Here is a 12,397-nt window from a genome sequence, read left to right as displayed (position 1 = left end):
TTGGCCTGGACTTTTGAAAGTAAGTGCATTCATAAACCAGATTTGATTTCCGGGAGAGAAGCGTTCCATTTGAAGAAGCGCTTGCCAAGACTCAGCGCCAATAATACCGTTTCAGTCCCATGACCTTGGCCAAGTGTCCTACTTTATAAAGGACGGTCCTCTATCTGACAGTATCGTCTGTTTGAAAGGCTATTCTGCCCAATTCCAGTTTTAAGAATAAAGAACCTGTAAGGAGGGAGAGTTGCGGCCTTCATGTTGCTCAACCAGACAGCAAACTGAGCAGGCATTCAAGTTACCTGCATTTCTATTTAAATCAAGGCAAATATTTCTATATTTGCATCTATAAATATAAATTAGCATATGCAATTTTTAGGGAAACGATGTCCCTTTTCATCCTCACTTTTGGCGATGCATAAGCAGCCACCTTAAAGCCAAATCTCTATCCTGGAGCATGTCAAATACGGTAATTATAGGAACACAGGAAACAACCTTTTATATATATATATAAGGAATATAACAAGCAGACTATTGAACCGCCAACCTTCCAAGTGTCCCTATTTTTCTGATTTAAAGAAGCCATCCCAGTTTCTGGTTTGATCCTGGAATGTCCCACTTTTCCTTAGGATGTCCCTATTTTCATTGGAGAAATGTTGGAGGGCATGGAGTTATTTGATCCCCGAGCTGTCTGAAGGGGTTTTTTGTTTAATATTTTACTATGTTTTATATAAACATGTTGGAAGCTGCCCAGAGTGGCTGGGGCAACCCAGTCAGATGTGTGGGGTATAAATAGTGAAATGCTGATTATGGAATGGGACGTACCTGTTTTCATCGGACAAATGCTGGAGGGCATGGAACCGTTGCAACTCACTATTTTCTGCTCCGACCGAGAAGCAGTTGTGCAGAAATTGAGGCAGAAGTCTTTCTCAGCCCTACCTAGAGATGCCAGGAATTGAACCTGGAACTTTTGACAGGCAAAAGATTGTGCTCTAGCACCTATGGCCTATGCCTTTACCACCACCAATTAGTGAGCAGTTGCCAGAAGGAGACATACAAGACTGCTGGGTGGTGTAACACACCCAGTGGCAGAGCTTCATGCCCAACAGGGGGTGGAGAGCAGGCGGGGCGGGGGGCAGCCACAATGGCACCCTGCCGGGATCATGCTGCCAGGGATGGTGCACTTCCTCCACGCTCCTCTTCCTCCACCAGTGAATACATCTCCTTCTGGCAACCCTTTCAGCCAAGCTGGTGCTAGACGTATTGCTCTGCTTTCCTTTGAACTACATATGCGAGGCCGAGAGGAGGGTCTTGTCATCTGGGCATTCCAGGACCTCCATACGCACGGCCAAGCTTGTATCCCAGAGACGTCACTTTGGTGCTGCTAACGCAGCGGTTTGAATTCTCCCTTGGGGGTGCACTCTTGAGGCACATAGAGACCAACAACAGTGGCCTTCATGGCAGATAAACAAGACCACCACTGGAGTCATCAGAACCTGTAGGATTAGAGAAGAGGGGCATTGCTGGACTTCCCAACAACCTCAGCACACTCCAGTTTTAGTTTGGTTTCATTTTAGGAACAAAATGTTATGAGGTGGCCTTTTAAGGCTTAATTCCTTTTAGGAGGGAAATGGTGAAGCTTCATTTATTGAGAGACCTAGTATATTCTGTCTTGCTAGCTGAAGTCTGAACTATATAAATAAGAAGCAATGCCAAAAGCGAGATGGAACATTCTCCTGAGGATCCTTGGAGCAATTATTAGTATTTTATCATTCTTGGTCCCTCTCCCTCCTCTCCCACATGCTTCTGCCCCCACCCCACCCCACATTTCTAAACTCACTGTGGTGATGAATATGATTGTTATTATCCCAAAGACCTTCCTTGCCTGCTCACTGCATCTCTGTTTATGAAATGCCATAACAAAAGTGAGCTCACGCTTGTGTGACTCCACTGCGTGATGTTCCTGTGTGCCAGATGGGCACTTTCATGACTGTATGAGCGTGGATTATTTCATTTCCTACATCTGGGACTCCAAATGGCTGTGCAGAATGCCACAGGAGAGAGGCTCGGCTGCTTCAGCTGGGGAAACCGGCCTCCGCAAGGGAACCCACTGGATCAGAGGGCATCAAGCTGCCCCATGTGGTATGGGAAAAGTTCACGGAAAACTGAGGGCAGAAGGGAAACCTTTAGAAGCAGGAACAAGGCAGAAAATAATAACGAATGTAGTATCTCAGCTGCAGGGAAAGGAAGGGGGAGGGAGAGAAAGGGTGGAGAAGGGGAAAATAATAAACCCCGAGCAATTTCTCGGCTGGCCGTAGAAGATGGGCTTGAAATGCTTCATCGTTACGGTGGGGAGATGCGGTGACCTTCAGACTGATCTCTTCATGCCGCAAGGACTAGACCCAAGAGGAACGGTCTAAGGGATGCTGGCATTTACCACGTCAACTTTGGCTCCATTTTGACTCCATGTGCAAAGCATGCCATAGGGCCTTAACAAGGCTCCTGCAGCATCATTTCAACTCTGATAACTCTCCTGTGGTTTGAGAAGAAAGCAAAGCATGGCACAAAGCAATGTCCCCATGCAAAGCTCCTGTTCTGTTTCACGCTGGGCATGCTCAGCATGCCACCCTTCTCAAAGGAAGACTGTGCCAAGAATGCTCCACAACGTTTGGAAGGTGTCTTGGGTAAACGGTCAGGCCTTCCAGGGATGATTTCATCCCACCTGGTCTAGGGAAGAGCCACAGCTCAAGGGCAAAGCATATGCTTTGCTTACAAATGGTCCCTGGAGTGGTCTAAAGCACTGAGCCTCTTGGTCTTGCCGATCAGAAGGTTGGCAGTTCGAATCCGTGCAATGGGGTGAGCTCCCTTTGCTCTGTCCCAGCTCCTGCCAACCTAGTAGTTCAAAAGCACACCAGTGCAAGTAGATAAATAGGTACCACTGTGGTGGGAGGTAAACAGCATTTCTGTTCGCTCTGGTTTCCATCATGATGTCCCGTTGCACCAGAAGCAGTTCAGTCATGCTGGTCACATGACCCAGAAAGCTGTCTGTGGCCAAAGCCACCTCCCTCGGCCTGAAAGTGAAATGAGTGTTGCAACCCCTTGACTGGACTTAAATGTCCAGGAGTCCTTTAACTTTACCTTTTATCCTGGTGCAATCCCTGACATCTCCAGGTAGGGCTGTGAAAGACCCTATCTGAAACCCTGAAGAGCCAGCAACATTCAGTGTGGGCAATGCCAAACTAGATGGGTCAGCAATTTGATTCACCTTATGGCAGCATCAGATGTTTGCCCATTTTAGGGTGGTTCTACTTGAGCCCGCTATGATGTGCAACCAGAATGATCCTCCTCGTAGCTATTTCTTCCATAAATGTTCCCAAAAGATAAAGAAGAAGAAGAAGAAGAAGAGTTTGGATTTGATATCCCGCTTTTCACTCCCTTTAAGGAGTCTCAAAGCAACTAACATTCTCCTTTCCCTTCCTCCCCCACAACAAACACTCTGTGAGGTGAGTGGGGCTGAGAGACTTCAGAGTAGTGTGACTAGCCCAAGGACACCCAGCAGCTGCATGTGGAGGAGCGGAGACACGAACCCAGTTCCCCAGATTATGAAACTACCACTCTTAACCATTACACCACACTGGCTGTCAGTAAAGGGCTGACGTTCACTATGATCCAACTCTGAAATATTGAGTGGAGTTTTTTCACCCCCTCCTAGCAATGGCCTAACCCACAGGGTTGTTTTTGACAATTTCAGTATAAGAGGCAGGATTCAAAGAGCTGCTTAAGCTCGTACAAGAGATTTGTGCTAGCCCAAATGTTTAACTAGTGTTAAACCTTTTTGGTTTTACTTTGAACAACAGTAGCAGCACACAGAAACACAGCTGCTGCCCATACAGTAAACTGCTCTTGGAACTTTTCCCCTTTTGCTGCATGTTATTTAGGAGTCTGGGAGACGTCATTCCTAGAAGGAAGGAAGGAAGGAAAGAAGGAAGTCCCTAGTTCCGTGGTTATTTTAATCATGGCCAAGGATTATAAGCAATAAAAATACAATTAAAAAAAATAGTACCAGCAAATCTTCTAAAGGGTGTGACTAACAGAGTGCTTCTAGGCATGCCTACTCAGAAGTAAGCCTGACTGCGTTCAACATGGCTTAATCCCAGGCAAGGAGGTGTAGGGTTGCAGCCTCAATATCTTTTCTGACTAAGAAGTTAAGGCGGTTGTGGGAAGAGGACAAGGTAGAAGACTTGAATACTGCACCCCCGATTGTGAAAACCATAGTACGAAAAGGGCATAATAATTACCAAGGTGACAATGTTTGGACCGGGAGGGAGGAGGGAGATGCGGAACAAAAAGGCAACAACCCAGAAACAACTTTCCGAAAAGAATTTGTGACAGAGAGTCAAAAAATAAACAGCAGTTGCCTTCACGGTTTTGCATAAGATATTTACAAACCAGAGCATATCAGTGTTTGCTTTATGCATTTCCACATCCTGCTCGGTTTAAAGCAGCAATTTTCTGCAAGGACAACAGAGGGAGGAAAAAAAAAAACATGCTTTACACTGCTTATATTAATTACATTTTTCATTACCCGTCATGTTTTCTACAGGCTTGTGTATTATTACTGCAAAATGTAATGAAACAGAAGGGGGGGGGGGAGAAAGGGGGAGAGAGAGAGAGAGAGAATGGACTTCTGGGAAATTTTCCAATTCTTGAAATGCAATGTTAATTGAGAGCTATTTTTAGGTCAGCACAGATAGTGTGGGACCCGGTGCCATCCGTCACGGAATGGGCACTGTGCAGGCCAGAGAGCTTCTCTGCTTTGTTGGGTGACATGCTCCACCGGTGAGGGGAGAGAAAATAAGAGGGAACAGGAGTCCCACAAAGCGATGCTCCTCTCTGGGATATGGTGCAGATTCATTTGATGGCTCTGTGCAAGTTTCTCAAAGCAGACGGGAAGGGGGGGGGGAGGGATGGGTGCAGCGTTGGACCCAAGCCAAGGCCCAACAGGTTGGAACTGTGATAGTTCAGGGAGGAGTTGCCATGACAGGAGGAGGTCGAATTAAATGAAAGCTAGCAGCTCCCTTTGGTTTGGTGGCAAACTTCCAGCTTTGTGAGGGAGCGGCGGTTCGAAATCAACATGCAATCCGGAGCAATGGATTGGAAATGTGATCCCTCTTAATTTATATATCTCTCTCAAAAGGGCTGCCAAAAATCAATTATTTTAATTTGTATATAGCACAGGCATGTACTGATTCAAGTTTCTTTTGAAGTATGTTTTTAAACAGCCGGCACACAAAGCCACTCGCTCGCTCTCCCCAATGCAAGAAAGAAAGAGAGGGGGAGAGAAAGAGAGTTTAAAACATTGAAAAGACCACAAGTTTTCGCAGTTTCTTTGATCCCAGCAAGAAGGCACACAGAGCCAGTTCAAGCAAATCTAGGAACCCCCTACCAAGTCATTCTACTGGAATCCCAAGAGTCAGCAAAGAGCGGTTGTCTCCTTCCCCTTATCCAAGCATTCTCTTGCGATGTTGTTTCAAGGCACGCCAACACTTCAAGCTTCTGTGGCGCTCTTTGTTGTACCCAAAATCCCCACAGTCTCTACTAACGTGTGCTGGATGTTCAAAGCACGAGTGTGTGTTCAGGAGTGTGTTAGGTGCGACTGAGCTGTGTCAAAGGATCCTGCACACACACTCTTTATCACCCAAGGAGTATTGCTCAAGGATCAGGCCTAGTTCCAGCATCCTATCTTGTCAACCAACAGGCATTTGGTGCGTCAGTCCGCCAATACAGTACGGTATATGCCTTCTGCCTGCCCTGGCTGTTGAGTCTAAGGGCCACTTATAGCTTCTGCTGCCTCAGCTTTTATTGTATCATTTATTCTTGAAGACAACATGGCGACCGTAGATGCCTTCCTTCAGTGTCTTCAGTGACCCCTAAACTCGCACAAGGCTTCTGTAGTAGCCAATAGATGCTGACTACCAAAGGAGTCCAGAATAGATATGAACATGGGTGGCTGACCTATACTGAGTCAGAGCATCTCTCTAAGTATTGTCTACATTGATTGGCTTTCCCAGATTTCAGACAGAATTCTCTCCCAACCACTAGCATGCTGTCAGTGAACTAGGGAGACTAGGATAGTCCCCTAAATGCTCCCCTGACGCCTCCTTTCCAAAGCCCGGGAAGCTTCTTCCTGGTTTGGGGAGGGAGGCATGATGATCATAATCATAATCATAAATTATTATTTATACCCCGCCCATCTGGCTGGGTTTCCCCAGCCACTCTGGGCAGCTCACAACAGAATTAAAAGCACAATAAAACATCAAACATTAAAAACTTCCCAAAACAGGGCTGCCTTTAGATGTCTTCTGAAAGTCAGATAGTTGTTTATTTCCTTGACATCCGATGGGAGGGTGTTTCACAGGGTGGGCACCACTACCGAGAAGGCCCTCAGTGCATGATGCTCACAAGCGCAATGTCCTCTCCTCCTCAATTCGCCCTCTCAAGGGCCCTAACTGTTCCCCTACAGAGAATTTCACCACACACGGCTGCTCTCAACCTACCTAGAGATTGTGGTATGTGCTTGGTTGTGTAGGGGCAAGTGCCCATGACGGTGTCTCTGGTTTGCAAATGTGCCCATGGGCCCCGCAAAAGTTTGGTAAACCCCGGTTGAAACCTTATTTTGCCAAACTGCCATCAAAATTTCACTTGTAGACATATTATCTGATAATAATGTAAATATGTCAACAACTTGCAGAACAATCTCATATCAGGGGTTACCTGACTACACCATGTTGGATACCCTTGATTAAATGATGCTACAGTGGAACCTCTACTTATGGACATAATCAGTTCCAGAGGGCTGTCCGTAAGTTGATCCGGATTGCTGGTAGAAGCACCGTTGTGCACAGGTGCATTGGGCAGCAGCGCGCTTCTGCACATGTGCAGATGGCAGAAGCTGCTTCTGCATGTGCACGAATCATGGCAAACCTGGTATTTACTTCTGGGTTATCCACGGCTGCAACTTGGATCGGGCCCAAGTAGAGGCGGTCGTAAGTAGAGGTTCTGTTGTAGTGTGTTAGCAATTTACATACAGTGGTACCTTGGTTTATGAACTTAATCCATTCCGGAAGTTCGTTCTTAAACCAAAGCGTTCCTAAACCAAGGTGTGCTTTCCCATAGCAGTGGGGGACTCAGTTTACAAAAGGAACACACTCAACAGGAAGCGGAACATGTTCTGCTTCCAAGGCAAGGTTCACAAACCAAAACACCTACCTCCGGGTTTGCAGCATTCTTAATCCAATTTGTTCATAAACTAAGCTGTTCATAAACCAAGGTATCACTTTATTTACATCATTTTAGGTAATATGCCCACAAGGGAATTTTGATGACAATGGGTTATCTAACTTTTACTCAGAGTAGATCCATTGAAATTAATGGACATGGCTAAGATAGGTCAATTAATTTCATTGGGCTTACTCAGGCAACACTTAGCTGAGTACCACACCTTATTTCTTCTATACTCTGTGAAGCTTAACCTATTTTTCTTACTTTTATTCTGCCCTCCCCTGTACCACTTCCTTGTTTAGACTATAAAGCTAAGTTATAGAGAACAAATATTGAATATTTGGGTATATCACTCCTACAGTAATTACATATTGCTATTATTAACTCCTGTTATTAATTATATTACTTCTGCAGTAATCGTTATTATAATGATTTCAGTGGGGGAGATCTGAGCATAAGCTTAACTCACCAGATGAAATCAATGAAACTTTGACAGTGCAATCCTAGGCTTGTCAGCCCAGAAGTAAACCCCATGGAGTTCAGATAAGTATATATAGGATTGCAGCCTGAAGCACTTGACTTCAGATGGATCACGACTCCCCACATAGCAAACAAGCTTAAGTTACGTATAACAAGTGCAAAGGATTCAAAATCATACTGCTATTAATTGCTGGACTTCAACCTGTTCGAGAAATAATAATAATATCATAATCTGAATCTTCAGTGTCAGACGAAAGATCACAAAACAGTACTGAGTTAACTCTGTATTACTGATTAGTAATATAGAATCGTGTGTGTGTGAGAGAGAGAGAGAGAAATATCAGCTTCATTGAAATAGAGATCTGGGTCACGAGATATCATTAGATGCTCGGGAATTGGTTAAATATACTTCAATAAACCACAAGCGTTCACCTTAAAGAAAATTTTTATTATGCAATGATATCTCATACCCTCCAACATTTCTCCGATGAAAACAGAGATGTCCCTTCCAACATTTCTTCAATGAAAATAGGGGCATCCTAAGGAAAAGTGGGACATTCTGGGATCAAATCAGATACCAGGATGGTTTCTGTAAATCCAGGACTGTCCCTGGAAAATAGGGACACTTGGAGGGTCTGGTATCTAACATCAGCAGGGCTCAATTTTATATACAGAACAACAAGCGTTGTATACTGGCATTGTAAAATGCATAACGCCGGGCTGGTCCAATATATACATATATATATTCTGGTGCATGGTTATAAAAGAATTAGAAAACATCCAAGTCATGTAGCCAACTTTTATTTTTAAAAATCCATGGAATGCTTGCATCGCTTGGAATAATTTAGTTCATCCTTGATTATCTTGGACATATCTTTAATTCTTGGCCTTTTTCTGCCTTGTGTAATCAAGGCTTCTACTGGCATGCAAGGACAGAAAGAAAGCAAAGCCTGAAAATGCCCTCTGCAGAGGTGGATCAGCTGGAATACGCCTACACTAACATTAGAGGTCAGGGAATCACCTGCACAATGCTTCTTATTCCTCCCAAGCAAAGAGCCTGATCAGCGTAGCTTTTACCTGACTATTCCGGTTAGATTAAAAAGAAGAACTACACTCTCAACCTCTCCGGTGCTTAGATAGCAGCGATAAATCATAAATATATGCTAACATGATTTCCTCTTATCTGACACAGTGAATTAAGACGGTTGAGCACAAACATTTATAGCGGGAATGACAAACGCTTCCTTTTAGGTATGCAGCATCAAAACCATTAAGTTTTATGGTAAAGAACATTTAAAGCTAACGCAAGCAATATACATCAGTGCATTAGTGCACTAAGATGTAGTTGCATGTGTGCACAAATACACCGTGTGCACACAGGAAGACGCTGACCATACGAATTAAGAGAAAGCTCGACACTGTTTGAAAATGATTTGCCAGAAGGTCTGGCTCTGATGCAGTTCAGCATTATGAGAATCAGGCTCATCTCTGTTCACCCCGACCCCCAGGCTCACGCGGTCCTCTCCCTTGCTTCTCTCCCAGCACAGCCACAACCCTTTCACTGTTGCTGTTTAATTGTCCTTTGTTGCATCATCCAATCCTGATGTCAATCTACCGTAATCTATGGTTAGTGCAAACCAGCCCCTTATAGTGGCTGGAGTGCCAGTGTGGTGTAGTGGCTAAGAGTGGTGGACTCGTAATCTGGTGAACCGGGTTTGCTTCCTGGCTCCTCCACATGCAGCTGCTGGGTGACCTTGGGCCAGTCACACTTCTCTGAAGTCTCTCAGCCCCACTCACCTCACAGAGTGTTTGTTGTGGGGGAGGAAGGGAAAGGAGAATGTTAGCCGCTTTGAGACTCCCTAGGGTAGTGATAAAGCGGGATATCAAATCCAAACTCTTCTTCTTCTTCTTCTTGACTGCATCGGCCTATCGTTCTGCTGTTTTATTTTGTATTGGAAAATTAACAAGATGGAAGTGAAGGTTTCTGACCTCGTCACAGCCACTTCAGAGGAGCAGAGGGGAGAGCTTCCTAGACCAGCTTCGTTTTTATAACATCAAATCATGGATTAGCAAAAGGATGGGGAGCCTTAGATGTTCTAAGTCAATGGTCAGAGATGATGGGAGTTGTAGCAACAGCTAGATGGCCACAGGTTTCCCTGCCCTGATTTAGTGCTACATCTAAACCAAACCAATGTCTATCAGTGTTGTCTGGTCAGTGAAAATTATCTGTGAATTTCTACTTTTGACAGCCTTATTTTTTATTTATTTTTTAAACTCCCTGGATTGCATTGCTCTTTTTGTTCAGGCAGAATCATATGACAAACCACAGAAATAATAAGCAGCTTGAAGATTCCCTCTCAGAATGGGATCATGGAAATGAGATTTATTTGATTGGATCAATATTTGGGATTTCATGGAGGAGAAGGGATTCAAATGCGCCTTTGAAATTTTTACTTTAATGTGTTCATTTTCTTTTCAATGGCATGCCAAACGTCCTAGGATTTAGAAACCTGTCAGGTAATAGGGAGAATGTGTAGCTAGGAGTCTTCTTGGAAAATCCCATCCCAATTGATGGCCCTAATTTAAATCAACATAAATCATTTAGTGAAATATTTGGTCGAAAAATGCCCAGGGCATGGATTCTGAATTACTTTCCACCTTAGTCCTTTTAAGCTGCTGATGAAATTACTGGTGAGCAGTAATCAGTACTTTTTTCTGTCCCAAGGTTAAAAACAGCAACTACAAAAGACCAAGGTGTGCCATTATGAGCTTTTCATGGTGCAATTCATTGCACAAGCCTACGTGTATTTACCTGGAAGTAAATCTTTCTGTGGTCAGTGGATGTTACTCCCTGGTAAATTTGCTTAGGATTGCAGCCTCAGTTACTGAGACTCCGAAGATAGCATCATAATGAAAAACAGGTTTATAAAACTCAGGTGTGTATTTAGATAGATAGATAGATAGATATTAGTTTCGACAGAATCCTGAGTTCCAAGCAAACAGGACTGGGTGATCAGAAGGGAATGTTCAAAGCACTGAGAATAGCCTTCACTTGGTTGAGACACAACCGGTACCCTATAACAAGGGTGGGGAACCTCTGGTCCAGGGGCTAAATATGGCCCTCAAGCTTTTCTGCCTGGCCCTCAGGACTCTCCAAAGGTCGCACCATTTTTGGCTGCCCTCCATGGTCTCTCTCAAGCACTTTTGCCAGGCTGAAATGTGTCCTTGCTTCATCATCATCATCATGCTGGGATGACCCATTTAGCTGGGATGACCCCAGCCACTGTGGGCAGCTTCGAACACATATAAAAACATAATAAAACATCAAACATAAATAGTAACAATCTGATCCAATACAAAAAAAGTCACAATAGCTTTAAAATAAACAACTTGTATCACTTAAAGCAATATTCAATAATCCATTAGGATCTAATACAGTGGTACCTCAGGTTACAGACACTTCAGGTTACAGACTCCACTAACCCAGAAATAGTATCTCGGGTTAAGAACTTTGCCAGTGTGGTGTAGTGGTTAGGAGCGATAGACTCGTAATCTGGTGAACCGGGTTCGCGTCTCCGCTCCTCCACATGCAGCTGCTGGGTGACCTTGGGCTAGTCACACTTCTCTGAAGTCTCTCAGCCCCACTCACCTCACAGAGTGTTTGTTGTGGGGGAGGAAGAGAAAGGAGATTGTTAGCCGCTTTAAGACTCCTTAAAGGGAGTGAAAGGCGGGATGTCAAATCCAAACTCCTCCTCCTCCTCCCCCCTTCTTCTACTTCTTCAGGATGAGAACAGAAATCACGGAGTGGCAGGGCGGCAGCAGCAGGAGGCCCCATTAGCTAAAGTTACCAGGTTAAGAACAGTTCAGGTTAAGAACGGACCGCCAGAACGAATTAAGTTCTTAACCTGAGGTACCACTGTAGTAAACAGTGGAATTAAATGACAACAAATAATAATTAAACAGTTTACACTTATCTGTTACAATAAAGAATTACTAAACTATAATCAGTCAAAATAAGGGTGAGTCCCAATGCCTAAAATACTACAAAACATACAACTCACATAAAAGGATCAAAGTGAGAAACAAGGATACGCAACTTATAAAATCCCTGAACACCTCTTCTCTCTTCCCAGCTGCTTCGGCTGTTCCCTTGGTCACCTGGCTGGAGGATGGAGAGATGCAGAGCGGGAATGAGTGTAGAAACCTCGGACTTGGGTGTGGCTGGAATGTAGTGAACTGGAATGTGCTTCCTGGAATTTGGCTCACTGCAGAAAGGTCAGAGTCACATCTGTTGCTCTGCCTACTTTGACATCTGACTTGGCCTAGTTTGGCTCTGGTTCTACACACCATGGAGCTGCAGCCCCTGAAGAGTTGCCTGAGGGAATGCAGCTTGCAGTCTAAGAAAGGCTTCCCTACGCCTGTGTTACCTATATCTGCCAATAAATCCCATCCTCTTGGATCCAACCACTTGTTTCACTAATCACTAGTGTCGTATATTTCAATATTTGCCCTGCAAATATTGTTGGAAGCTCTTTTGACTTGTCTGGGAGAAAGCAGGCAGATTGGGAACAGGGACATAGTGATGGGAACCCTGCCCCAAACACTGTTGTACATACCGTAGTTTGTTGGTTAACTGACAGGC

General features: G+C 44.4%; 1 protein-coding gene across 1 annotated transcript in view; it reads left to right on the top strand.

The window, feature by feature from the left end:
• Positions 1–12,111, top strand: part of LOC309343948 (uncharacterized protein) — a 272,077-nt gene extending 259,966 nt beyond the window's left edge. Inside the window, exon 5 of the mRNA XM_081866216.1 lies at positions 11,889–12,111. Within this exon, the coding sequence (XP_081722342.1) occupies positions 11,889–11,949 (61 nt within the window). The 3' untranslated portion in view covers positions 11,950–12,111. The remainder of the gene's footprint in view (positions 1–11,888) is intronic.
• The last annotated feature ends 286 nt before the right edge of the window (positions 12,112–12,397 follow it).

Source organism: Podarcis erhardii, assembly GCF_964252035.2.
Source record: "Podarcis erhardii genome assembly, chromosome: 6".
In the NCBI taxonomy this organism is placed as follows: domain Eukaryota; kingdom Metazoa; phylum Chordata; class Lepidosauria; order Squamata; family Lacertidae; genus Podarcis; species Podarcis erhardii.
The sequence above is the reverse complement of the archived record's forward strand: the minus strand, read 5'-3'. Positions and strand labels throughout refer to the sequence as shown.